The 27,689-nt window shown below is 44.0% G+C and overlaps 1 protein-coding gene across 4 annotated transcripts; it reads right to left on the minus strand.

Annotated features, from left to right (window-relative positions):
- Window positions 1-1,055: 1,055 nt before the first annotated feature.
- ASCC2 (activating signal cointegrator 1 complex subunit 2) lies at window positions 1,056-27,396 on the minus strand. 4 transcript variants are annotated; one of them, XM_074920858.1, is made up of 19 exons: window positions 27,284-27,396; window positions 25,063-25,162; window positions 23,834-23,992; window positions 23,333-23,503; window positions 21,510-21,639; window positions 19,548-19,615; window positions 17,750-17,860; window positions 16,725-16,837; window positions 14,589-14,663; window positions 13,936-14,043; window positions 12,305-12,373; window positions 11,512-11,586; window positions 11,058-11,244; window positions 10,293-10,507; window positions 8,574-8,693; window positions 4,860-5,084; window positions 2,940-3,051; window positions 2,305-2,381; window positions 1,056-1,791 (listed from the first exon to the last, which is right to left on the minus strand). In XM_074920858.1, exons 2-19 carry the CDS (start codon window positions 25,141-25,143, stop codon window positions 1,623-1,625), a joined length of 2,265 nt encoding a protein of 754 aa, XP_074776959.1. In that variant the 5' UTR covers window positions 25,144-25,162; window positions 27,284-27,396; the 3' UTR covers window positions 1,056-1,622. The 4 variants fall into 4 exon arrangements, with proteins under 4 accessions (XP_074776959.1, XP_074776960.1, XP_074776961.1 ...); XM_074920859.1 differs by having other exon boundaries at window positions 25,063-25,158; window positions 27,284-27,390; XM_074920860.1 differs by having other exon boundaries at window positions 27,331-27,387.
- Window positions 27,397-27,689: the final 293 nt, after the last annotated feature.

Below are 27,689 nucleotides of genomic sequence, written 5' to 3' on the forward strand. Positions count from 1 at the left end.
GAAGTTGGTAAATTCCATTCCCTTTTTCCTAGGCTGTGGCATAAGGGGGTTTAGGCAGTAGTGATACACCAAGAAAAATCTTGGCCTCGGAGCACTCCGGACTTGGTCTTATTTGCGTAACGGTGACAGCCATTTCTACACTTTCTGAAACAGCCCCAGCACAATGGTGTTTGGCAGCAGCGCTAATCATACAGCCCCCGTAGTCCCCGCCCTCTGCGTAAAACTAGGCAGCAACCTACGTGCCTACAGAGCTTATTAGTGAAATGCTCCTTCTGCAGCGTTCCCAAGTAGCTGGAACAGCAGCTCTGCCACTACAAAACCCACTGCTAATTTGCTCAGCACGTGGATGTCAACCACAGGCACCTTTGCAGTATGAGAAAAAACACAGAGTGTGGTGGTGGGGACACGGCCCTCAGAGCAGATTAACCAAGCAAAGCCTAATTGTTTACCTGAAGTTCATCTCCACGATGGGGACAGCACTCCAAAAATGTGCTAATGCCCCCTGACAACAGTGACTGGAACAGTTTTATCCCCAGCTGCTGGCAGATACTCCAGGTTCACCTAGGCACAGTGTAGCAGCCACTTCCAGGGCATTTAAGCACCTTATGAACAGGTTGTAAAGTAAACTCAGTCATTTGTGTGTCTCCCTGCCTAGGGAACAACTCCATAACAGAAGACAGCCCTCAGGAGAAGTCCTTTCAGCAAGTCCAAACTGTTGTTTACTATTAGCTCACAGCCTTCCCAACAGCAAACATGATGATCAGGGCAGTTCTGCTTCACAGAGTGTGACAAGTGGTTATTGAGGAGGCAGCCCCCCAGGGACTCTGACCCTGCTGCCTTCAACTCCAATTTCCATATTATTGTCATCTTGATCCTGATTTTCAAGTGTCTTTAGTCTCAGTGGCTATGGCTAGATCTCATTACATTAAACTAACACAAAACAGCAACTGAAATTTCACTGCCTGCAGATACAGCACATTGAAAGGTTTGTTGAGATTCCCCCAAGTTCAAGATCAATACAGTTCGTAAGAGCCTGAAACACCAACTGAAAGATTTATATCATTTATTTGCACATTCTGTTTTCACACGCCTCACTCAAGGGACAGAAATTTATGATAAGGTTTTATTTGCCCAAACTCCTGTGTCTGTTGGCAACAGAAACAGGCTGAGTGTTTTCCTTTAACCTTCAACTTGGACTTCAGGATAAGGCATTTCAGTGGAGCAGAAAGCTGCAAGGGCTGTCCCAGGGAAGCCTTGATCTCAGAGCTGCCCGCTGTGGGGCCTGGAAGCCCGCTTGATTTGCAAAGAGGGCGCAAGGAGCCAGTATGAAAATAAAATTCTCAGAATTATAAATAGTACAAAAGGAAAAGAGCAGCTGGCACAGCCTGTCCAAGGCACAGCAGCCCACTGTCACCCACACGTCTCTATGAACTGAGGAGCAGCCAGGGTCTGCCTGGAGGGGCGGTCACCCTCCCCCAGGGCCTGCAATTCCGCAGGAGCCGAGGCACCAGGTGTTGAACATCCAGTCCCCATAAGCAAAGGGGGTGCCGAGAGAACGCAGCACAGCTGCCTCCTCCTAAGCAGAGGACTGGGGATGATGCAACGCCTGCACTAAGAGTCTTTCAGGAAGGAATCATGCCTTTATTCCGCTTTCTGTCAGCCATGACTCGTCGATTATGGTTAGCTCTTGTGCTTTTGTTTGCTTCCTTCTTCCTTCGTTCCTGCACTGTTTCCCGGTTCTGCCCGTGGCCCTTCACATTCCCAACAACAGCAGAGCTGTCATGCTTGTGCCTGGAGTAGAGAGAAAAAGGACATCACAACATGCACACTGCATGCTTGGGGGGCAAAATACACCGATCCTGCGAAACAAGTGGGTGTGAGGAGTTCAGCTGTCAGGCCTTGAGCCTTGGCTCTCCAGGGCTTCTGCAATAGCTGAGTATCAGCATTAGCCATACAATGACTGCATCCTTCTACACATTGAGTCTGGCAGCTAAAACCAGATACTAAACTGTTCTGAAATCCTCGTGGGAGCTGTTCAAGCTCTGGGAAGCTGTGCTCTCCAAGATCCTATCTTGCACAAGGTTCTGCTGCTTATGATAAAGGGACATGCCCACCCATTTGATGGGATAGAACAACCAGCAGTGAAGTAAAAGCTGGCTGAGGAAGTTACCACCACTGTGGTAGTGACCCTGATATACAGGAATGTTAAGGAACAGGTATACCCTCAACAATTCCAGTCAGCAGCAAAACACCTGCTAACTGCAGAGCCATGGTTTCACCCCACAGAGGGAGATGCTTACTTACCCCTTCCTCGCAAGGTAGGCCAGCCGCCTGGCTTCAGCTCTCTCCCGCAGCACAGCTGGGTCCTGCACAAAATGGTCCTGCCATGGGAAGGAAGGAGAGGTCAGTAAACTCATCAGAATCATGCAAAAGGCTAGAGCAGGAGGTGATTCTGTTGGACCATGGAACAGAGTCATTGTTCATTATCTCTTCCAGCTGAGCCAGCAGCGTTGGTGTCAGTGACTCTAAATACAAAACCTGGCAGAAAAACTGATACTTCTTCCCACAGCCTACCTCTGCCAGCAACACCATCAACATCACTATTTTCAGTATATCCATGGCAACAGAGCATTAGTGACCCTCAGAGTGTTCTGCTGGCATCATCTGCCTATGGAATAAGAGATTAAACCTCTCCATGGAGTAAGTGTCATTGCTCCAGTATGGTTAACCTAGGAAGCAGCGGATGGCTGTACTCAGGGGACATTTCACAGTCCAGCAGACTGCAGAAATAGCCACTCTGAAAAGCAGCTCACTCTCCACACTGCTGTTAAAAGATTCACTCTCTGAAAGAGGAAATCTGCTCCATATCGCTCTGCAAGTGAAGCAGATAAGACATATGGTAAATCTTAACGCAGCTCCAACTACAAACTAAATGTCACCTTTGTTCTTTCCTTTTCAGCTTCCTCCTCCTCCTCCTCTTCATCCTCTTCCTCTTCCTCCTGTCCTTCCTCCTGTCCTTTAGGTCTCAAGACCTGGGGAATTGTGAATGGCCTGAGAATTAAGACATAAAACAGTCAGCAATGAAGACAGTAGTACAGCCACAAACATTTCACTGAACAGCACATCCTTTCTGGTTTGCAACGTCTTTCAAAAATGAGAATCTACAAATTTCATGGGCTCGTTTCTGAAAAAATAAATAAAAAAAGAGACCTAATAGCTAATGACATATTTACTATGGGCAATTAACGAACACATATTCTTCACTGGGGAATGTTCACTATGAAGTTGTTACTGAAAATAATAATAGTTAAAAAAAGGAGCAGGTCAGGAAAAACCTGAAACCTCACAAGGAATTTCTCCAAGGAAACAACTGCTTCCTCTCGTAGAAGAGGATCCAGGCACAGCCCCAAGGCATTAGTAAGGAGTATACTTTGCTAGGCTTGAGCTCACCAGTCAGGGAGCATCTGTTGTACAAAGACAAACCCTCAGACCTCAAGCAGACAGAAACATTAATGTTCAGAAAAGTGCTGTGCTCTAAATCCTCCATGACTGGTCAGTGGTTATCCATGGAGCCCCGTTTTCATTGCTGTGCCCCAGTTTCATACAAGGGGAAATACTTGGAGAAATCCATCAAGCTTTATGAATCACCCTGAACACATAGAGCAGCAAAGGGCCTGAGGGGTTCAGGCAGAATTTACCACATGCCTGTAGCTCTTCTTTAATATATATAGGGGTGTGTGTATGCTTAAATTATATTGGAATTCAGATCCACCAATCCACTGTCAAAGAAATAAATGTTAAAGCATAAAAGCCTTTGTTACTTCAAACCTATAGATCTAGCTTTCAGCAGTAACATCCACTAATTGTTCCTATTGCCTCTCTAGGAGCAGTGAGCACTGAGCACCTGGAAAAGGGGAAAAGATGCAAGTGCCACACTGTTACAGGCAAACACAAAAAGGATTTAAATTGAAGCCTCACCATGCTTTAGGAGGGGAAAAAAAAAAAAAAAAAAAAAAAGGAAAAGGGACAAAGGAACTCCAAAGATGCATTTTGGTTTGAGGTTAGAAATGGTGGCAACTTCCTAATACACCAGAATTCAAGAGGCCACTTTCAGAAATGTTAAACCAGCTTTTAAAACATGTTTTCTATCTCTAGCTCTTACTTTTAAAATATTCTACAACCCCCATCCCAAACTAACCGTTTGCTTCCTAAAAGCTAATTGTCTCCAGCTGTCAGTCATTGTGCAGAGCGCTGTGCGGGTCCATCAGGGACTGAATTCCAGGCATCAGCGCTCTGAGATGTCAGAGGGGGTTGGCAAGGAGAAGTAGTCCATCTCTACAATTTTCCAAATTTTGAAGTTTTCCTTTGCTAACCCACCATTTTACATTGCCCAGCTACACTCAATCCTGATTAGTCAAGATAGTCCATTTTCCCCTGCTGCAGGGTAGTTTTCTGTAAACGGAAGCACTGCTGAGTGCAAGTTCCAACACAATGGCAAATTCCCTTCTTAGATTTGTTAATTAGTTGAGGCAATGGCTGTCCTGCAGACACAGAAAGCAGAAGCCTGAGAAGGCCCTGGGTGCATCCCATAGCAACACTCCCTATCAACAGGAGAAGAGAGACCCAAATGTTAGAGTCCCAATGTTACAGAGAAAGCAGCAGAAAAAGGGGTGGTTTGAAGCATGCAGCAGAAAAAGGGGTGGTTTGAAGCATGCAGCAGAAAAAGGGGTGGTTTGAAGCATGCACGTCCTCATTGAGAAACAGAGTCAAAACCCAGTGTTGAACAGGTTTGTGCAAGCCAGACAACTCTAGGTGGTGATTCCCACCAACCTCCCATTCCCTGGCGCCACAGCACCTACCTCCTACTGATCAGCTCATCATCTGAGTCAGCATCATTTGCCCCCACTTGGTTTCCATCGTAAGTGTCATCGTACTCGTCCTCATAGTCCTCTCTGTAGAGCTGAGCTTCCCCTGGCTGCACAGGGATCTCCTCCACAATCACGCTGTACTGGCTGTAGCGCTCCTTCTGCTCAGCAACCAGGCGTTTGTCGTTCAGCAGACTCCTGGTCGTGTCCTTCTCCCTCCTGCACTCCACAGCACGGGAACAGAGGGGCAGATACAGAAAGGCAGCGTAAAGATCTTCTAGGGAAGTTACTTTTTTTACTAAGCGGAAGGTGAAGCAACAGAAGTCTCATCTCAAACTCCACAAGCACTACTTAAGCATACCTATTTCCCCTCTGATTTACAACAGGGCTGTTTGTCTGGCTACTAAAACTGTCCACTCCTGGCTTGGAACAAAGTAATTTTTAAACAGAAGCCCAGCAAGATTACACAGCAGATAAGAAGAGGAATTGGAGACTGCCACTGTCATCTGAGACAGAAAGGAAGCTTTTACAGGAGGCCAAATGCAATTATACTCAAGTTGAAATTTGGCCAATATCCAAACAACACAAGTAGTCCCATGAATCTTGAATGGCAAGCTGCTAGGGCTAAGACTCCAGTCTCCAAGACAGCTCTGCAAGGCCCAGAGTGCCCTCTAACACCATGCTGCAGTATCGTCTCACTGCGGTAGCACGCACAGCTGCAAATCACGGGCCAGGGCTGCATTAGAGTAACTGCTGCACAGACATGTATGTTCCTGTAGTCAAGAACCTCATCTTAGAAATGCGAGATGCAAAAGATGAATGTAGATGGAAAGAGCCAAAAATTTACCAGTGCAGCAAGTAAGGATTAGAATAAGCACAACTAACAATGAAAAGAACAAAACAGAGGTGGAATCAATCACTAGTCTACTATCTCAAAGCACTGCATTTACAATTCTTTTAAAGATATTTAGGAGGCAAGTAAATTACAATCATTTTAAAGAAGGGAAGAGCAAGAAACAGAATTTTGCCAGAGGTATTAAAAACCAGCCACTGAGATACTGTGTCTCAAGCTGCACAAGCATAAACTCTTTGAAGTCCCATTTTTCAGACCAGCCAAGTACATCCTTACAGAAAAGCAACAAGGGATTCCGCTGTCAAGTATTCACAGGACAATTTGCAGTCCTCAAAGTCTAGGAGGAACATGCATCAGTGCACTATTTGGCATCTGGATATTATCAGAGAAAGAACCTGTCCAAAGCAGACTGTCAGTGACTCAAGGATGGATAGGCTTACGTGACATACTAGCAAGCACTGGGGAAGTGATCTAAGCAGCCCGATTTTCATTAAGAATCCCAAAGCAAAGTAACACTGCAGATAGATGTGGTTCTCCTCTCTTCCGTGACTCACTCTGTTACATACCTGCACTTAGCTGCAAAATGCCCTACAAGGCATGGGGTTAGTTCACACATACCTAGGCTGGGATAACAGCTCCTGGTGGTATTCAGCATGAGACTGAACTAAGTATATTAGATAATTGTTTCCTGCTGAGCTGGTCTGATAACTGCAGAAGAGCTGCAATGAAGTGTTTCAGACACCAATTCCAGGAAAAACAGCGGAACAACTCCTCTAGTCCCATGGTGTTCAGGACATGCTCTGACTTCAAGAGACAGATTCAGCTAGCAATTATGGCTGGACAGGCACAGACAAGCGTGATCACTTTTCAGGATCAGCAGAGAATCACGTATATGCTAGTACGTTCATTTCCTCATGCTTCTGTCCCTCCTCATCCTGGTGTGGCTTTCTCTTTCACATTAACAGTCCCTGCCCCAAACTGCTTCCACATATCCACAGAGCAGCTAGTGCAATGGGATTCGACCTGATCTGGCTCTTGAAGCACTACTGCAATATCATGCTTAGGCAGCAGCAGCACTATAAACACAAGCAGAATTTGATGAGCAAAAGATTTTAAGAAGGAGAAAAAAAAAAAGTTTTAAAAAATACTGATACAATTTGAAGCCAAAGCAGATCTCGAACTGCCTAGGAGAACCCTGTTACCCCAACGCTTGGGTAAAACATCAGGCTTCTTGCTTGTAGAACAAGGACTACTGAGGAAGTTGCACTTTGAGTGATGAAAGGACACTCTTCATATTTATGGAGTTGTGAATGTTAAATCCTAGAGAGCAAGGTACTATAGCTTCTCCTTTGACTTAGGTATGGTAAACTTTGGGCATAAGGGTGTACATTGCAGATCACAGCCTCCAGGTTTTAAAAACCACTCAAAACATAACTAACATGTCTGGAGTCCTCCAGAAAGTGTTCTCAGCATAAGAACTGTTTTAAAATGAAGACATAGCCTGAGGGAGGCCAAGAGACACCAGGAACAGCAGCAGTAAGAGGATAATCCCAAGAGGTCATCTAAGAGTACAGCAGAAGAGCTGACAACTGTCCCAGGGAGTGGTGTTACCAATGGAGAGGAGGCAGAGGCTCCCTGGCAGCAGCCAGAAGACAATGTCATGGGAGCAGGGTCCCATAGCCCAACTGAGGGATGACTTAAAAGCTATTAAAGCTCTCCAAGTGATCTGCAGAGGGAGCTCCAAGCAGGGTTATTCCATACACTGCATGCACTGTGCTGAACTCAGAGTGCTCTCAGGCTTTGTTACCCACATGGGCAAGACTTTGGGGAGATGGGAAATAACCAAGCACACCTGTGCACAATGTCCTGCTGACAAGGTGCCTGCCTGCACTCTGAGCAAGGCAACACGATGAGGAGAGAGATCGAGTCTATGAATTCTTAGCTATGGACACTTCAAAAGTCATTGCCTTGGCCAGAGAGAAATTATTTTCTTGCCTAGCCAAGCCAGTATAAATGCTATAGCAAAGCTACCGAGAAGCTGTTTGTCCGGACTTCAGGACAAAAGTGGTTTTCTCCTAAGAGTCTGATACAGCTTTGCATCCAAAACCTTAACTGGGAGTTCCCAGGGTCACATTGCTCAGTCTCCAGCCAGACTTTTACTTACATTCTCTGTAAATACGTACAGATATACAGATCACACTTGGCTGGTTAGAGAAAGAGTTTAAGAAGAATTTGAAACAAGTCAACCATATTATAAAGATACAGTTGACACCAGTGGGAGCAGCAGGGCAATGCCCTAACCAAAATTTGCACAGAGCGTGGCACAGCACAGAATGCCAAACTAGGCAGAAGGCAAAGGAAAAGCCTTTCTGCAGGAAGCTTACAGCAGCACGAACAACAGAAGTAGTCTAATCCACTGAGCGTCTTCAGGTTTTGAAGTTGATAGATGTTGAAGCTTCACCTGGATCTAAACCATATCATTATTTATTCTCAGTTCTGAGTCATGACCCCAGGCTCGTAGAGATGGTTGCTTTTCAAGGTTTGTTGTTCGGTACAGGTTTAACATTAAGACCAAGAAGCAAGTGCCTGACATTATAAATGAGCTTGGCAGAGCAATCTCTAGCAGCATACAGAGGAAAGCCAATTAGGAAAAATACTAACTGAAACCAACCTCCTAATAATATTTAATTTTACTTTCCCAGAGAAACAGAAGAAACAGGTGGAAACATTTTTGATAAGCCTTACCCCCTGCCAACAAACTCCTGTGGGAGGTTTGTATGAGAAATAAATTTGCAGGTTTGTAGATATTTATTGCTCCTGACAGACAGGGTTAATTAAGGGTGCATGATACTCACCGCTTGCCTTTTTGTATCCGAGAAACATCCACTGAATCCCTACTGAAAACATCAAACTCATCATTCTGGAAAACATTATAGCGAGAAGTGACTAGAGGAGTAGGGTCTGGCTTCAGCTGCCTGTTAAAAAAAAAAAAAAAAAAAAAGAATAAAAGCAAGGGTGAACTAAGGAAGACCAAGTCCTCTCCTTCCTAAGACCTTGGTTTACTCTTTGTCAGCCTCAAAGTCATCCACAGCATGCCAAGATCCTCTTCGTGGTTCTGGCTGACTGGGTCACAATCACTACATGGCATTGGTCTAAGATAAAAGGCACAGTTTTCAAAGCTTATCTTTTGTGGGGAAACTAAAGCAACTTACAGAAATCAAAAAGAAAATTCTTCTGTTCATTTAAGAATAAATAAAACTGTACAGCAGCATGGAATATTCAACAGACTGCCTGGTCTCAAAACAGTGACTCAGTAAAGCCAAACACTAAGTATGATGAATTATATGCTGGAAAAAATTCCAATAATTTGCCGTTGTTGATTTCTGGATATTTATCTCCCTATGGTTCCTTCTTAATTCTTTCTCAGGGTTCCAGGTTTATGTTTGTTCAACTTACAAGTCAAAAGACCATTATTTTTACATTCATTTTGTTGGTGCTGTTCGCTCAGCTGGGCATATGAAAATGCTGCTGTGCTCACTTCTAAAATCAGCAGTGATCAAAATTCTACATTTGCTATTGAACTGACAGTTTTGTTTCAAGATGCAAAAGGCAGGAAAAAAAAATCCAGCCCCATCTTCTGTAACTGCTGGCTGTGCAGAAAAAAACCCAGCCCTTCCAAAAGCCCACCCCACGTGATTTGTGACAAAGTCAGCAGATCTGACTGTGAAAGCGTGAAGATTGTTGCAAAACTAAGATTTTTTACATCATTTTTCTGATAAAGATGCATTCCTTTTTTAATGCAACAATGAGACAGTCTGCTCATTCCTCCATGAAATGTGAACAAACAGCACATTCACATCCTGACACTCAGTCAGAAACTGCTGTTGCAGCACAAACACACGCTAGCAGCTGCAGACAAACTAAAACAACTCAATTCTACTGCCAGCTATAAACCCTACATCCCATGTACAACCCAGAGAAGCAAGCAAAAGCTTGGCAAGTTTGTCAAAGGGTAGATAAAAATGGATCTCATTTGCTGTTTCCAAGCTCTCTCTGGTTTAACTTTGACAGCAAAACAGTAGTCTGTCAAATACCGTATTTGACCCTGCACATTGAATTTCAGCTGAATTAGTTCCTTCGAAGATGCCCTTTCCTGTAGGACAGCTAGGATTTTAACACCTATGACCCTGTTCTCTGCAGCAAAGTAACTTTTGAAGGCAACACATTCAATTGCCTGGCCCAGGTTAAGCCAGTGTCCTCATGATGGAATTTTAATGGTTCTTATTTGAGCATTTAACGTGCAAGTATTTTTGTTCCCGTCACAAAACACAACCCAGCACCTGCTCTACTGAAATGCTGAGCAGTGAACATTCCAGTTCTCTGCAGGGACACAACGAGGGCAGAAAGCGAGTGGCAGATGGAAATGAGAAGCTCTTGCTGCAGCTATCCACCCTAAGAAAAACACACATGCAACTTCTTAGAGCTCTACAAGTGTCTAACCGACAGTAAGAATGATGTTAAATGATAACACACAAACAAAAGGTATCAAAGCCATGCCAGAAGTTGTCCCACACCTTTGCATTGTTCGATCCAGCTTATCCAAGTATGGCACCAGCTTATCTTCTAGAATGTTGTTGATCACTTGCTCCGCATTGTAACTGTACTCTTCCAGGCAGGCCAGGATGAAGCCCTCACCAAGGTCTGGCAGCAAGTCTTTCACTTGAGAGATCAGAGAGTCCAGCTCCACCCCTGACACCTTGGCAATGGGCGCAGCAGCTGCACCAGCACACTACATGTACCAAACAGAATCGGTGGCATTACTGGAAAGAGTCAGCAGCTGAGGGAAGCCACGTTAAAAAAATGGAAAGCAGCAATCTGGGTTATCAGAATTTAAATACAAATAAGTCAGAGACTGAAGTCAAAAGAAATCAGCTAAGTTTTTTACACTACACAAGGTCTATGACACAGACTTGGGCACATAACTACTTTTGTCTGTCCCTGAGACAGCAAGGATACCCTGGAGAATCCTCTCCTCAAATAACACGAGCTGCGTATTTAAAAAATATGCACATGAACTACAGCGATGAAGCACAGTATTTGAATAAGCCACAGCAACAGGAATCCCAGGCAAATGGGACTAAGAAGCAATTTGCTCAAAGATAAAACTGGGATTCAGGTGTAGCTTTGGTTTTCATTTCACAAGGCACATGGGCTGCACTGAAGTCTAGCAAACGTAAGAAATGAGACTCAATCTCATGTAATCCCCAGAACCAAAGCAAAGCAATCCTCTCTGTGCAGACGAATGAAGGACAGAAAGAGCAGAGCCCAGCTCTACTCACCTCGTCCTCTGATGCATATGCAGCCCCAAGCTCTTCCATGTCCTCAGCAGTGCTCTCTGCTATTGCTGATGCTCCATTAGATGCTGCTGGTGGTGTTGGATCTTTAACGACTTGTGCTTTTTTCCTGTCTATCCCTTCCCACGCACTTTCCACTGCTTGGAGGATATAGGCTGTCCTGGTCTCATCTCTAAGAGGACAGCATTAAGGACATTTCTAGATGCACATATTCAGACCTTGCCTTGAGGTAACTATGCTATTTGCAGCAATGCCCAAGACTGTGACTACATCAACATTCTCCCCGCGACCCCTTTTTTTCTTTTTAGAGAAAACTTTCCATCACTCGTTGCCAGTCATGCAGCTTAAACCAGAGGCAGCAACAGTGGAAATGCCACAGGCGTGAAGGAATCTAAGAGCAGCCAGGTCTGCAAAGCCCCAAGGTGACAGTGAAGGATACAGTGTGGAGGATGCTTGCTGAAGCAGACTGACATCATCCTCAACAGGAAACAGCTCATCATAGTCACGGAGAAATCTGAAAATGCAGAAGCAAATTTAATCAGTTCAACTTAATAAATTACCAGCAGACCTGTCACACACTACTGTCCCTGTCATGCCACTTTGACTTCCTCACTGCTCAGCAAGGAAGACATATAATTTCTCATGCAATACTGGATTCCAGCGCATGTTGCCATGTCTGATTTTGTTCCCATTATACTGCAGCAACACTTCTCCCCAAGTCATCAGAGCCAGTTGCAACACTCCTCATGATGTTAAGACCTGTAACCCAGTGTTGCATTACAGAGAAAATATGTTTTATGATTTGAACATGATCAGAATGACAGCACTGTCAGGAGGACAAGATCCAATTCCCAGTTCTGCCACTTACTTTGCATCCTCAGCATTAGCACTTAATATCTTTCTGGTCTGGTCACCCCACTTGAAAAGCACAGATCAGTAATAATAGTCTAACTTGTCAAGGTAGCTAATAGCTAAATTGCTATCCTCCACTTTAAAAGCCTGGATTAAAGAGAGTGAAGAATAACATTCTCCAGCGTCATGCAATATCCTACTCACCTCTACAGTGCAGTCTGAAATCCTCTCACAGCAGTTCTCCCAACTAGTTAGAATGATTTCTAACTCCCAAATGCATCATAATGCCTCGTAACAATGTCTCAGGCAGTTCTATTGTAAAGAATGGAAGAGGAAGGCAAGCTGACCCTCCCCTTGGGCCTGTTTTCAGCCAGACTCACCTCCTTTCCTGAAGCACCGAAGTGAAGATCTGTAGAAATTCCTCAATAAAAGGCTGAATATTCTCACAGCTGCAGAAAACAATGGCACAACAGTGAAACACTCAGTGTGGTAAGCCTACCACATTGCACAATCTCCCCATTCTGTCTCACTAGCCAAACTAGTCACATTTATACATCAAAGGAAAATCCCACTTGAAAATAGATTTCAGACCACATTTTGGCTTTCACAGGAGCAAAGGGTCAAATGGAAACAAGTTTCTTTTATGGCTTCAGCAAACATTTCAGCCAGCTAGATCTAAAGCTGTATCATAGTATTACAAGACTTGAGACAGACTTTACAAATCATAGTTTGATGCCTCAGACTTGCAATAAGCAGAAAAGGGCGTGTAGCGCTTTTGTAATTGTGCTCTTATTATATGTCTTGCGATTATACCAGTGAATGTCCCAGAAAGTATGTGCTCACCTATGTAAGAACACATGCCAAGCAAACTCCTATTGCAACCTTTCTGTTATAATGCCTAAACTTCCCATTGCCGCTGATGCATCAAGCCTCACAGCAGGACAGAATGCTCTCCGAAGTAGATCAGTGTTAAGAAAAACATATTCCTCTAGAAGCCAGACACATTTTCACAGTAGCCTCAGCTCTCGTCAAACTGGCAATGAGTTTCTGGAGCTGTCCTTTCCTATCTCTGAAGTATATATAGTCCTTAATACTGTGGAATCTGAACACGTTACACTCTTTGGTTGATTTATACTTTCAATATTCCTCAGGTAAGCGAGGGTAAGGCAAGACCGCTATTGCTCCTTTACAGACTGGATTTACAGCACACACAGATTTGGTGGTAAAAGCCCAGGTCTCAGAGGAAGTCAAGGAATGAAATCCAGGGGTCTCATAAGAAATTTCACCAACAGACCCTCCTCATCTTCTTGGACAACTCTACTGATATCAAACCAGGGAAAATATTCAAGCAGAACAAGAGCTGCTGGGACCAGTAATCTACAAAACCTGTAACGAGTACAGGCAAAGAGAGCCCAGCCCAAGGGAGCACTAGCCTTGCAATCAAGATCCAAGTTCTTGGCTCTGTCCACAATATGCAGCGGGACTCTGGGTCATTTCAGTTCATTTCCCTATTTTAAAATAAGGATAGTTGTACTTGCCTTCCTTTTGAGATTACTCATAGATCTATCAGTTAACCATTTTCACAATAGCAAGGGGGGACGAACTAGGTCAAGACACCACTATCTAGATTTTAAATTACTGTTTTCAGTGATCTATAACACTGCATCACTTTTATTATGGCATCTCAGTCAAGGTGTCTACACACACCATTAGAATTTGCATCTCTGCCATAAACCGAGTTTAGAAAGCTCGTTGGACCACAGCATAATCCCACTCTAGCGGGGTCAACACACAGCTCACCTCACCAATTCTAAATCATACAGCTTCATCTGGAACATTCCTGTTGTGCAGGACAACAGACTTTGATGGGAGCCAAAGTCTTTGGCTACAACCCCAAAACAAACAGCAGTATCTGTTCATTTTCTCCAGTAAATCTGAAAATGAGGAAACAATCTCCCCCCCACCAGCAATCAAATAACTGGCTAGTAACACAGAGCCCAAGTGCCAATACCTGCTTTCTAAGATGGGCTGCAGACAGACTTGGTTTATTAGGATGTGAAAAGCTTCTATCATCTTCTTTCTGGAATGCGAAATTCTCCTCCATAAATCAGCAAAAACACTTCAGAGAGAGTAAAAAGACATTGTTGGTGTCAGCACAAGAGATCTGAATCTTCAACACACCTTTACTCCAGAGTTAACACTCTGGAGTAGGAATTTCATTAGCATAATCATTTCTTTGCTCTAAAGACCATAGATTAGAGCCGTTTCATAGTAATTAAGGAAAATCCATGCTCTAAACAAAACTGGTCTCAATCACCAATTGTCCTGACAGCTAGACACATGATTATCTCAACTGTACCAGGACAGTCTGTGCCTTAAAATGAGACCAATCTATACATGGAGATATCATTTGTTTTCACAGTGTTACAATCTGAATGCATCTCCCATCAAATTTCTTCTTAGACAGCAGTGAAAGAAATCATTAGTCACCCTACTGCCCAGGAAAATTTAGAATTAGAAAAGCCATCTCTTAAGAGTTCTTTGAAGCAGCATAAAAAAAGATAGAAAGATTCCACAGAGGTGGGTAAAGCAGCATGAAGTGAATTTTTAACTAAGCCCTGGGAGAGCCTTACTGAAATGGCAAGCCTTTGAAGACATTTTCACCTGTTATCCTCATAACGCCTCTTCTTAATTGCAGATTCCAGCTCAACAACTGCCAATTCATAAAATGAAGCCAATCTGTAGAAAGGGGCAATAAAACAGTAACTGTCAACTGACGTTTCAAAAATCATCTGGTAAAAGACAAATCAAATGGTTAACGTCCTTAGATTCTTCTCACTAGCAGTACTCATTAGCATTATCCCATTTTTGTTATTTGTTCCCTGAAACACAAGCAAGCAAATGTGCACTAGACAAAGAGCAGCACTCTAAGGAAACCATCAAAGTATGTTTGAAGATGTAGGCAAAGAAATGCATTTGAAAAGCGCCATGCTACCCAACAGAAGAACCATCTGCCCAACTGAGAAACACCCCAAACACAAATCTGCAGTTTGCAAAAAGCTGATATGCCTGAGTTCATCCTGAAAAAGCCCCTCCTGCTCCAATATTCTTATGGCCCTATCTTGCTGTATATCTTGGGTATGAAACAGGGTATGATTTCCAATAAATTCCTACCGGTCTTGCTATTCAGATCTGCTCTAGGTGGGTGTTTAGATGAAGGGATCTAAGATGCAGAAAGCCTGAGAGAATTTTCAACAGGATGGGGCAGGGAGGCAACACAGAAAGTCAGTTTGCTCCAGTTTCACATTTCCCGTGCCAGGCAGCCCACACAGACCCTTTCCATTAGGGATGGAGCACCAAGAGATGCTGAGAAACACCCTCACAGAGTAACAGCCAGTACTGCTTCATCAGTAGCTAGATGTTACAAATAAGGGTTTACAGCACTTTGCACAAAAGCCAAGCTGAACTGATGAGCGGAGGCTCCATTAGGAACATTATGTCCATGTCTCATATTAACAGCCAAACATGCTAAATGAGTATTCTTGAGGCAAATGTAGCAGAAGCTGGTTGATACTTTTAGTCAGGGGGATAAATTAGCAAGTGCCAACAGACTGATTCAGACTCAGAGGTTCCAAAAAGATGACACGTAAATCAGTTTTCCCTCCCCACACTCCAAAGACCCAGCCATTAGTCCATACTGAGAAGTAATGACAAGGTTGCTGTGGTCCCACTGCACAGAGATCAAGACTGTTTTAGCACATCTCTGACATCAACAGTAGAATTAAAAGCAAAAGGCTTTCCTCCTCTGAGTAACCAAGGATGCAAGCAGTGCTGCTTGCCAATCCAAACAGCCACCAGCAGTCCACCAATCTGCTCTTCTTTCAATAACCAACTCAACAACACCCAAAGAGGACAGAAACCTACACACCCCAGAGCGGCATCACTCAACCTGTGGTCCATAAACCACTGCCAGCTCTAAGACTTCGGAGGTCTGCAACATGATTGGAAACAAAAGCAAAATACAAATGTGTGTTCATTCACACTAACAAGCAAACAAAACAGTGGAAATAAGGGCAACAGATTAACACTCCACTTGGTCCTAAACAAAGGCTGTTATGGCAAGACTCTCTACAAGATGATCAGGGGGGCTTAAAACACCTGGAGCACACCAGGTAAGTGCCACTTGAGGACTTGTAGCCTCTGTGGGAACACACTCTGCTGCCTGGTCTTTGAGACCATCCTGACTCATCACCACTGTGATCCAGAGTTAGACAGGGAGTTAGCAGTCACCCCAGCTGCGACAGCGCTGGCTTGTCATTCTTTCCCAGACGCTCAGCTTTTGGCAAACCTCAATAATATTCTCTAGCATAAAACTTGGGCATAATATCAAACAGAAATGTTTATTTTCAGACCTTGATGGACTATCACTCTGAAACACTTTCTACTTCCTTTGCTTTGGGTCCTATGGCAGGAAGCTCTTTATGTCCACAACTCTTCTGCTCATCCCTCTCCACTCTTTCCAAAGCACACCAAGTACTGTTTAGCTGGGTTTTGAAATCTTCATGGCTGCTGGCTCTAGGATCACTCATACATAATGATGAGGGTGAACACAGACAAACTCTAGACGTCCCTATATTCATTTTTTATTATTCTATATTCCTGTCAGTGTGAACCTAGCAGCCTCTAGTCGCATTAAATCTATCTATGCTTTTAACAATGAAGGGACTTGGACAGGACACAGCAGCACATTCAGTATTTTCACTTTGCCAAGACAAGCTCTGTCTGCAGTCCAAGATGTACCTGTAACAAAACTCATGTTTTTGGAAGGTCTGGCAAGCCAACGGGAAGACATCAAGAAATGCCCAGAGTGTCGTGCAAGTGTCACATAAGTACAGCACAATATCCTTCAGCTCCTGAGAAAGAAAGAGCAATTACTGAGAGAAAAGCCAGAAAAGTTTTCCTAGGAACACACTGTAAGTCACTAACAGGGACACATCATGTTCAGACCAAGACTTTTTCCTGACTGCACAAAGAGAGACTGCTATCAGTTATAAACACATTACATGTTACCAGGTCTAGAGTCAGACACCTCTACTAAAACTTCTATCCTTAAAGATGTATAATGCAGTCCCAGCTGCTCACTCCCATTAAAGATTCTGTGAAATTATGAGAATCCTCATCATACCCTGTTTTGGACAGTGGCTTTGTCCTCAATATGTTTTCCACATACAGTATTCTTCCCCATCGAGCTGGAATCACTGCATAGCAGTAATACAGGAATTAGAGGGAGGATTTCTGTGGTTCACTTCAGTGCAAGATGCCCTTTCAGGGTAGCTGTAACTCCTGCCACAAATTGTATGACTAAGATTTTGTAGAAGACCATGCTCACTGACATGCGGCTGTCTTTATACAGCACCCAGCACAAAAAAAAAAATCCCTCTTAATTATCTAGAGTACACTGTTGTTAAACAAACATTTCTGAAGAAAAAAAAAAAAAAAATCAACTCTGATCACTGTCAGGGTTACATGGAGACTTGTGCTGGATACTCCATAACATTACTTACAAGCTGTTTAAGCAAAAAAGATGCCAAGTTTAAAAAGAACCCTCAATGCATGGATATGGCTGAAATGCACACAAGCAAAGCACTAACGGTGGAAAGGATTTATCATAAGTCATATGACAAACAGTGAGACAATGACAAAGAGCCATGTGCTGTATGAGCCACAGGTATCTGGGAAGTGAATGACCCTCTGGTCTTACTGCTCCATGGGCCGTTTAGCCTGCAGGAGTACAAACAGTAAAGTGCAAGAGGCAGTGGTTCTACCTGGAGGGGCATGTTCCCTGGGGTCACACTGACTTTTTCTTCCAACTTCTGGGGCTCAGCAGAGGCTCCTTCACACTGCAAACCACACTTATGCAAAATATTGTTGAACACCTAAACCAAGAGAACAGAACAGTGTTAAAACAGATGGGAGAAAGCAGTGGGACATGTTTTATCATGTCAGCAATCGCTGTTATGACGACATAGGCAGTGTGGGACTATTTCCATAGAGCATGGAGCTGTGTAAGATGAAAGCTGCAACAGACTCTTGCAGGCTACAGCAAGAAGGGCCACACCATGCTTCTGAAATACCATGCAACTTGCAAGTCATGTAAAGTGGAGCTGCGTTCGCCTGTGATGCCAAGATGGGGATTGCAGCTAATCCAAAGCCTTAGATATGTGAGAAAAATCAGCCAGCAAGGCCAACACTGGGAGGACATGTGGGATCCCTATTTGCAAAAGAGCACTGGGACAGCTGGGAAGTTAATACCATCTCCTGCTTATGAGCTAGTCCCCAAGCCTTCCTGCCCTCTCCCCTGAGCTAGCAGGACAGATTTTGTGGCTCTTATTTATGGACAAAGAATGTGCGGAGAAGCTGACAGAATTAGGTTCTGGATTCTAACAACCTTTGGTGTAGGACCGGCTTTAAAGCAACTTCCACTGCATTTGCACCTTGAGAGATCTGTCAAACCCTCCTCTCAGAAGTATGTGAATGGGTGGCTAAAGGTACTGAAGTTGTATTCTTGAGATTAATGTTACTATTCTACAGGGCATGTAAGCTCCTAAACCTGCACAGGTATCAACTCCTTTCAGTGACAGTGTAAGCACATAAATACTTTTATGAACTAGTAATGACACATTTTTGTTTGAGCTGTTATTATCCATACACTTGAGACACAGTGGCATCACCCTGCAATGCTTACCAAAACACCGTAAAGAAACCAGTGTTCTGCAGAGAAACTGCCCCAACATGGTACATCACAAAAAGCAAATGGAATCTCTGCTCTCCTCCCCAGTAATTCATTTGAAGGTTTGGTCTTGCATCCTAGAATATTTTTTAAACATGATACCACCTCTGAGATTTACCTAACAGTTTCTTAACATATGGGAAAAAAAGAAGAATGTGGGTTTCCAAGAAGTTAAGTGACATTACAGGTGCCTTGGGGTAAATGGTAAAATGGATTTGCTTACTTTTGTGCATAGGTGAGCTTTTTGAGGACAGAAACATGACATAAACATGATGTTTTCAGGGCACAAAGATGTCAAGACCCCTTGATTTCCCCTTCAGGTTAAGTGTGAATCCTGCTTACCGAGTCTGGGGAATATAAAAGCTGCTTATAAAAATGAAAGCTTAGACATGGAGAGGTGCTAAATACCTTTTATATGGCAACAATGCATCCCTTCCAACAGATTTTCATTCACTCCTGAGAACCTGCAGTGTTGATGCTAACCCATTCTACTACACCATGTCTTAGCTACCTCTCATGGTCTCTGTTTTGTTGTTTCAAGTTTCAATGCTTCCCCCGCTTGGGGGAGGGGATACAGAGAATACTTTTGGAACCACCTAATGAAAATTCCTTGAGATTAACTGCAGAGAAGGCCAGAAGCTGAAGGAAGGTAATAGCAAATCAGTTTTAGATAAATGTTCAAAACCTACCTGACAGATATTAGCATGAACTAGAGAAAGTAAGCAATAGCAAATAGATTCTGCTTGCCTATGACCACATTTGGTCCCTTTCACCCTCTAAGCCATGCCACATTTCCAGATGAAATCTGAGCAGGCCAAGCAGGAAAGCAGTACCTGGAGGACAGTGGGCAGAGTTTCGTCTAGGTCACTGAAGTAACTTGGTTGCTGAGTGAAGATATTTTCTGAGAAAAGAGGGGGAAGGAGACCATTTGCCATTAGTTCAGGCATTCATGCCAGCAAGGAAATCTGCACCAGAAGATGTACTTGTATTATTACTGACACCCCCACCCCCTGGAGCTAATAACCATTTAGGACATGGGCACAGGCTCACTTCTATAAAGCTGGCCCATCAACTCTTCAGTGCAGCTGAAGAACTGGTAATGAGAATATGCTCATCAGAGCAGAGCAAACGAGATGTTAGATCATTCATGCCCCAGAGGCTGAACCAATGAATAATGCAAATACTATCGCTAAACATTCCTAGTTCCTTTATTTGACAACTGGAGTTGACTTTTAATTACTGATAACAGCTCAGCATACACTGGAAAATGTTCTGCAGAATATTTCTTAAAGGTAATGAGGCTTTAGTAATACCTGCTATTATATTACTAGGACTTCATTATCTTTACAAAATACTTCACTGAGTAATGGCATACCATAAATCCTCACCAAGTAAGCACAGAGGCTCCCTATTTTCCTCTGAATTACTCTTCTGACAACAAAAATTAACAGAGTCCTCCAGCAAGAGCAAAGGTAAGAGTTACAAGACAAGGTTTCAGAAAAATTTATACCCTGAGAACAACCTAAAGTTTATCAAGTTATGCATTACACACCAGAATGGCTCATGCCATTACTGTCACAACATAATGCAAATAATCAGGTGAGCAAATCACTGGTCACCTGCGTGCAGCATTATTGTGTTGCACTCCAGAGCATATGTATAACTCAAATGAGGTTTCATACACTCAGGTCTTCTTTGGAATATTTTAGGATCCAGATAATCTAAGCTTCACATCTGAAAGAGAAGTATCAATCTTGTCATGCCTCTTTTCCACCTCTGAGGCTTGACAGATGAATTTAGAGTGGAAGTTACTGAAAAAGGATAAAGTGATTAAAAAATGCAAAGGTTTATCTAAGATTTTCTGGTCTGGAAATCTGGCTGCATCACATGATCTCTAATGCTTCTCATGTTAGTCAACTTGGAAAGGAGACAAAAGTAACTACCAAAGCAAGGAAAAAGTTTCATTATGTGACCTGCAAAGCGGGTTAGAGTTTAGGAAGAGCTCACAGTCCAAGGTTAGGTACTCTTCCATCTGTGCTCAGGTGGATGTACAGATCACAAGTGGTTCTCTTGTGAAGAGAGCACAGGATAAACACAGAAGCTAAACCAATATGCTCTGTCTTCACTATGCAGGTTCTAGCGTCCAAGGCTGAGGTGTTACTTAATATGCACTTGCCACTAAGACTGCCTGTATAGATACAGAGAACTCCAGGGATAAGCACAGCTTGAGCAATGCTCTAAAGTGCTTTGTGGTTTGAAGGCACTATATAAATCAATGTCTGCACTGAAATTTCAAGTTCTCCCACATCATAGACCAGCGATTACCTCATGCTGCACGTTTCACCTGTCTTCCAACTCTGGGAACAAAAGCATTCATATGAGCAGTTGGACTGTGCCCCATCTTCTAAGCCTCCTCCCTCCCTGCCTAGGAATTGAGTTCCCATCTCTACCAGAATTTTACAGAGCCCTCGTGGTCCTCTTACAGTGGCTCAGGACACATTTAATTGGCATGGGAAACAACTGCTGAGGCGTAACTGAGCCTTGGTTCATGCCTAATGCCACAAGCCCAGCCCAGGACAGCTAAGCACCAGGACATAATGCTTTCCTCAACATAAATGCAGTTCAAAAGAAAAAAAGTATTCCGACCTAGAAATTGGTCTAGAAGTTACAGATTCTAGCTGCTACTGAACAATTCATTTTCAGAGCACTAACAGTGGTATAAAAATAAAACCCCACTCATTATACGAGAAAGTAAAAGCCTAAATGCCAGAAATTGTTTCTTGGCTTTAACTAACCAATCATCTTCTGGAGCAGGAGACCATTTCCTTTCCCAAAAAGCACACAGAGATCCAGAATCTTAGGGATGTCAAACAGGAAGTTATTGTAAATAATTTCTCCAAAGACAGAGGGAGTAATAAAATGATCCTACAAAGGAAAAAAAAAGTAATTTAAAGGATAATCCATATCTTACTCTACAAGAACTTGAGCATTATAGTAACACCTGTAATACACCTTTGAGGGATGTTTTTAAGGTTTTTGTTTCATAGAACTCTGCTTACACCAGCTCATGCAGAGCCCTCCAACTCCATATTCCCAGCTACTTGTCACTGCCACTACACCATCCACCACACTGGCTTCACACCACCCACAGGGCCAGGCTGCCCCGTGAAGTGAATCAATCGACATAAAAGTTAAAACAAAAAGCTACCTACAGTGTGTTCAGTTCCCAGGCCTGGCTCGTGACATGGCCAAATAAACAGCTGAGCTGACACAAAAACAGCTCAGCTCAAGAGCAGGAACAAGTAACCAGGCATAAGCACAGCTTAACTGGCACAGCTTAACTGGCACTGATGCTGAAAAAATACATGTGAGATCACAGCCTGAGGTTATTGGTACCCCTGAAGAGTAGAATCAAGGCAGCTGCATCAGTGACAAGTAGGAAAAAAACCTCAGGAACTGCAAATGTGTCAAAAACATGTGACTCATAACACAGAAGGAATTTCTTCCAAAACTCTAGATGACAAAAATTCCATCATCTTTGACACTGAGAAACAAGCAAGCTAAAACATGATTTTGTATTTTTCAGAAGACACATTTGCCTGTGATAGCAAATGTTTTCAATCACTGTGAAAGGCAGTACACACATTTTCCCTGCTAAAGCAGGGGACAGGGCTTTATGCTGGCTAGATTCAATTTCTAGAACTCCTGCTGACTGCCTGCATGACAACAGACTATTCATTCTCTTCAAATTACTCAACTATAAAATGGTTTCAAATGCTTGTCTGCCTCATTGGAGTGGTAAGATTTAATCAGATCCTGGAATGAAAGACACCATAGAGGTGTCAAGTACTTTTGCTGAAGCGGTGCCAGCTGCAGGCTCCAGCATTCCTTCTACCTGTTCCTGCCCCAGTCCTCCAACTCCCACTCCAAGACCTTTCCTCAAAATGTCCTGAATGTCACCATTGTGATAAACAAGAGAATCAATACATCAGTAAATAACACACCATGAACCAATGAGGATACGAAGGGAGTAATTGCTAAAACACAAGGTGCTTCACTCATCCTGCCCAAAGGCCTTGTGAAAATTCCACAGCTCCTGATGGGAGTTGCACTCACACAATTAGGGATGAGTATGTTTTACATTTATGATGCCAAGAAAACAGTAATTTAGACCAATTTCACTGCGCGTCCAAAACTTGGGGAAAGTTCAAGGAGAGACAAGTATGAGCAGACATGACACGACCCTGCATGGCACAGGAAGTGGCACTGAGGGAGCAAACACTCAGCTCCTGGTGGCCTGAAGGGCCTCTGTTCCATGCAGCCATACAGAGCCCAACTTGCTCTTTCCTCTCTTACAGCGATGTATCATACGCCACGCGTGGCTAACCTGCTATTACTTAGTTGATTGCCTGGATCTCCTTCCTAAGAAATCATTGCATAGTTCAGATAACCACTCAGAGCTGAAGTATCATCTCCATATGGAGAAACAGACCGATAAAAATAGCCAGGGAGAGGAATGCAGTTGGACATGCAAGTAAGAAACACAATTAATTTCTTTAATTGTCTTTTTTCTCAAGCCATACAGCCCAGAGTACCTGCAAGGCAAAGAAATATTTACCTTGGATTCCTTGTGAGTGGACATTCTGAGAAACGTCAGGAAGACGCTCCGATGAAGACATTTCTGCATGTCATTCACCTCTGGATGGCAATCCAACAACGCATCAAACTTGCGAGGGGCATAGCACAGGTAGGAATCCAGACATTTCTGAAGTGTCTCATCAAATATAACCTTGCACAACAAGAGACAAGAAAACGGAAAGAAGGGAATGACACACATCCATAGGTTGTGCTCATGGGCAGCCCAGTAAAATTTAAAAGCAATCCAAATCATTCAGAAGTGCTAGAAGGATTCACATATGCATCAAATACAAGCAAACTCTTAAAATCTATACGGAAATACTACTTTCTTTGCAATCTAAGGTGCAGTAATTGAAATTAAAATGTTTGACAAATGATAGAAGCATATAAAAGTCTTTCTGAAAACTGGTTTAAAGTTTGTGGCTTTTACAAGCACCTAGATTGTTCATGGTTTGTCTTTAGTCCACAAAACAATTATTACCTGGCACCAAAATTTGTCATGAGGCAAAGCCAGAAGCCAGTTCAGGTCATCTGCAATGAATTTTGCTCGCTCCAAGAATTCTTCCACTAAAGCAGGGTCTCTGACAACAGGTGGCGGTCTGTATAGCACAAAAGACCGATCTGCTTTTATTTCTGGGTGCTGCAGAAAGCCAAAACACTGTATTAAAACTACAGATCAAGTGACGAGAATGCCCAGTTACTGTTTGCACTGCTCACTGCATTTTAGGAAACCAACACAAAATCACATTTTAATACAATCTGACACTCAGTTCCCTACTAACTTCCCATTTTCTGATCTTTCAAGGCAGCAGATCAGTGGGTTTGTCCCCTTATTTATCAGCAATAGTTTCAGACCTTCATGATTTGGTACACGTTGCTCCTTGCATTCTATTAACCAAAAGCCTTTCAAAGCAATCCTCCCACACCTTCAAAACAAACAGCAACAGCTTAATGTCATGCCTTTGAAATGTGGCCTGCACACTCTTTTTCCTCCAACCTGGTTCTTGCACAACATTTCATGAAGTCAAACCAACTTGACCTCCAAAAACAGAGAAGCATTTCACTGCCCTTCCCAAGGGTTACTGAACAGGCTTTGCCTAAATACTCCCATCCTAGAATGAGAATCATGTCGAGCAGTTAGCAGCAGCTTTGAGCTCTGCCTCAACCCACACGTATGCCCAGGAAACCTCATAAGCAAGCATCATTAACGACATGTCTCTCTTCTGCAACGTGCCCAGAAGGCTCTCTTCATGCCTTCTTATTTCCAGGAAAAAAAGGCTACTGTGGATTTAATTTTTCTGATTTCACCAAGCTGCAGCCACAGGATGCAGTAAGTGGATGGACTTATCCCAGTGCTATAGCTCAGACTAAACTTCACACAGAGCTTATAAAAGCTCCCAGAGCATTCTCTCTGTTGTAGCAAAGTTTATATTGCTAATCGGGCTGTTCCTCAGGAGAGTAAGTAGTTCCAGGAGAACACAGTTTACTACAGATTTTGAACACAGTAAGGTTTTTGGGTTTTTTCTTCCAGTGGCAGGTAAATGAAATGTCAACTATATGAATGCACTAAAACACAAAGAAAATTTCACTAACAGGCAAGCTAACCAAATTTCATCATATCCTGGACCAAGGGATAGTTTGCCCAGGCCTCAACATAAGAAAATTATTTCTTAAAGGTTTTGTCTTGCTTTCAGGAAAAACAGAGCTCACCAGTGCCGGTAAAGTTCTCAGCTTTCCTGTCTTGGGATCCCTTTCTGTCAGCTGGAGTTCATCCAGAGGCAACGCTGGCATTGTGATGACTTATTCCTGTCTTCAGCAAACAGAAAAACAAAAGCAGCACAGGATACATTTTACAAGGTCAGTCAACCAAAACCATAACAAAGGAGGTTACAGCCTTAGTGTAACACACATACACAGAGCGGCTGGAAATATCCTTATACAAAGCAATTTATACACCACGCGAATGCCAAACCTTGAGGGAACACCCAAGAGCCACCTGCACATGCCTCAGAAGAAACCTGTAATGTGTTGCTATACTTTCATCCCAGGTCCTTACTGAGAGGCCACAGATACCTTCCAGGGCAACAAAAAGCATTTTGGGTCATAGTTTAATATGGAAGTTTGATATTTAAATCCAATTCCTGAAGAGTTAGGCTGAACTCTCTGCTTTTGCAGTCTTTTTTAATGCTTGCAGTCTATCTCCTGACAGTATAAATAGGAGAGGCAATCAAAACACATCCTGCCAACATACTATTAAAAGAATATTTTTGGTGCTGAAGTGGCAGAATCACTTAGTACTCATCCAGATAAGGTATACAGAGTGAGCCTACAAAACACAGCCTTCTTTTCCCCTGCCAACTCACACATGCTCACAAAACCATGGTTTAATCTGCAACAACATTTTTAGGCTCAGAAATATTTCAATTAACTCTGAAATTAACTGTAAGTCGAACATTAGAGTAATTCAGAAGAAAGTATGCTGTTACATGCATTGTTAAAAAAGTTCAGGTATTAACAAAACCAAAAAATTGCAAGTTAACAGAGCTTTTAATTTCTTGGGGAATTTACAGTATTATGATTTCTGTGAAACGGCACTAGAAAGTTATGTTCTTGTTAAGGTCTAAGATCACAAGTCTCCTTATATACATATTTAATTACAACCGCATTGCTTTGGCAGAATAACAATTAAAACAAGAAAAGTGTCTCTATAGTTCAATAATACTGATTCTGGAGCAAGAACACAGTTTAGACAGCAAATGAAAGAGTTTTAGTTCCAGCGAATTTTCCACCTATGGACTTAGTAAAAACTCAAGCCATCTAACTTTTTAGAGTTCAATTAAAAAAAAGAAAATTAAAAAGTTACAGAGCAACACCAATACACGCAGCTTAGAAAACTCAAAATAACTACGTCTTTCCAAGGGAGTTTAAAGATTAGAATATTGATGAGTGTTTTCAATTTTTTATGAACAGTTTAAAAAAAAAAACCCAACAAGCAACTTTTCAGTACAATAAGCCAAGCTGTTTAGTTCTCGTCATATATTTAGTTTAGATTTTAAAATTTCTAGAGTCATTCTGAAAACTACATGTGCTTGCAACAAGGAAAAAAGTGTCAAGTGTCTCATTTCAAGCATGCCAAGCATCAAAACTGCCAGTCCAAGACAAAAACATCTTGGAAGACACAGGCCCCTGGCCAAAAGTTTATTCACCTGGAGAATAAGCGTGAGCGTGGAATAACCTCAGCACAGAGGATTATCCCCGATCACTCTCATGCCTTTCTCCCCAAGAGCTTTGGTCTAAATTACAGGGACACGATTAATTTGTTGTACTCTGTGATTTCAGGCACGCAGTGTAAGAGCCAAACAGGACTGACAAAGAATACAATGAACCCGACTTTTGCCAAGGCAAGTTCTTTTCCCAGGGTCAGACACGCTCCCTGCCCTGCCCGCCGCACAGCCAGGGGGCCAGCCAGGGCCAGGGCCGCGCTGCTGGGGCCCGGGCACCCCCCAGAGCCCCCCCAGCGGCCCAAGAGCCAGCCCAGCCCCAGCCCTCTCCTCTTTGCCTGCCTGGACACCCCCAGGCCTAACTTCCCCGGCTCCCGCACCCCCAGGGCCCCCGGCCAGCCCCCCGCAGCCCCCAGCCCCGCTCCAAGCCAGGCCCCGAGCCGGGCTCTGCCCGCACCGCCCCTCTGTGCCACCGCCGCCAGCCCCAACCCCGTCAGCTCGGCGCGGCCCTGCCCCAGCGCCCCACCGGCCGCTGCCACCGGCCTCAGGCCCGGCCGCCCCGGCCCGGCCCCGCCAGCCCCACAGCGCGCCCCAGACACTCTCTCCGCCCCCGCCGGTTAAGCCCAGCCCTGTCGCTCCAGGCCCCGCTCTGGGTCACCGCAGCCACCGCCGCCCCCCCAGCTGCGACCCCTGCCCTGCCCCCGCCTTACCAGGCCCCGCCCGGGCCCTGTCACCCCGCCCGGCCGCAGCCACGTACTCCCAGGCCCCGGCAGGCCCCGTTACCGGGCAGCCACGTCCCCCCGCCGCCAGCACGGCGCTTCCGCAGCCAAACGGCCCTTCCGGTGCCGCGCGGAAGCGGGCGGGGCCTGGCGGGGCCGCCCTCGCGGCCTGTCCCGCCGGGCCCGGGGCCGCCCCGCAAGGCGGCTCCGAGGAGCCGGGAGCCAGGGCTGGAGCTGAGGTCCGGGAGCGAGACTGCGCTTAACCCAGGCGGTGCTGCGGTAACCACAACAGGCGGTGTTAGCCCCGAATCCCACGCCCGTCTCTGTGCAAGGCTACAGTGCTGGTTTTGTAATTGCAGTTACAGTCCGTGGCGCTGTTTTGTGAGGGGTAGAAAGG

This window comes from Athene noctua, chromosome 17 (assembly GCF_965140245.1).
Source record: "Athene noctua chromosome 17, bAthNoc1.hap1.1, whole genome shotgun sequence".
NCBI classification, from domain to species: domain Eukaryota; kingdom Metazoa; phylum Chordata; class Aves; order Strigiformes; family Strigidae; genus Athene; species Athene noctua.

Bases quoted from the DNA above. Each gene is read 5' to 3' on its own strand.
- ASCC2 (XM_074920858.1), bottom strand. From the start codon at position 25,143: ATGCCAGCGTTGCCTCTGGATGAACTCCAGCTGACAGAAAGGGATCCC. The intron at 23,993-25,062 runs GTGAGCTCTGTT...GGCTTTCTGCAG, and splicing joins TGAGAACTTTACCGGCACTG to CACCCAGAAATAAAAGCAGA. The intron at 10,508-11,057 runs GTGAGTAGAGCT...TGGTACATGTAG, and splicing joins CATATGCATCAGAGGACGAG to TGTGCTGGTGCAGCTGCTGC.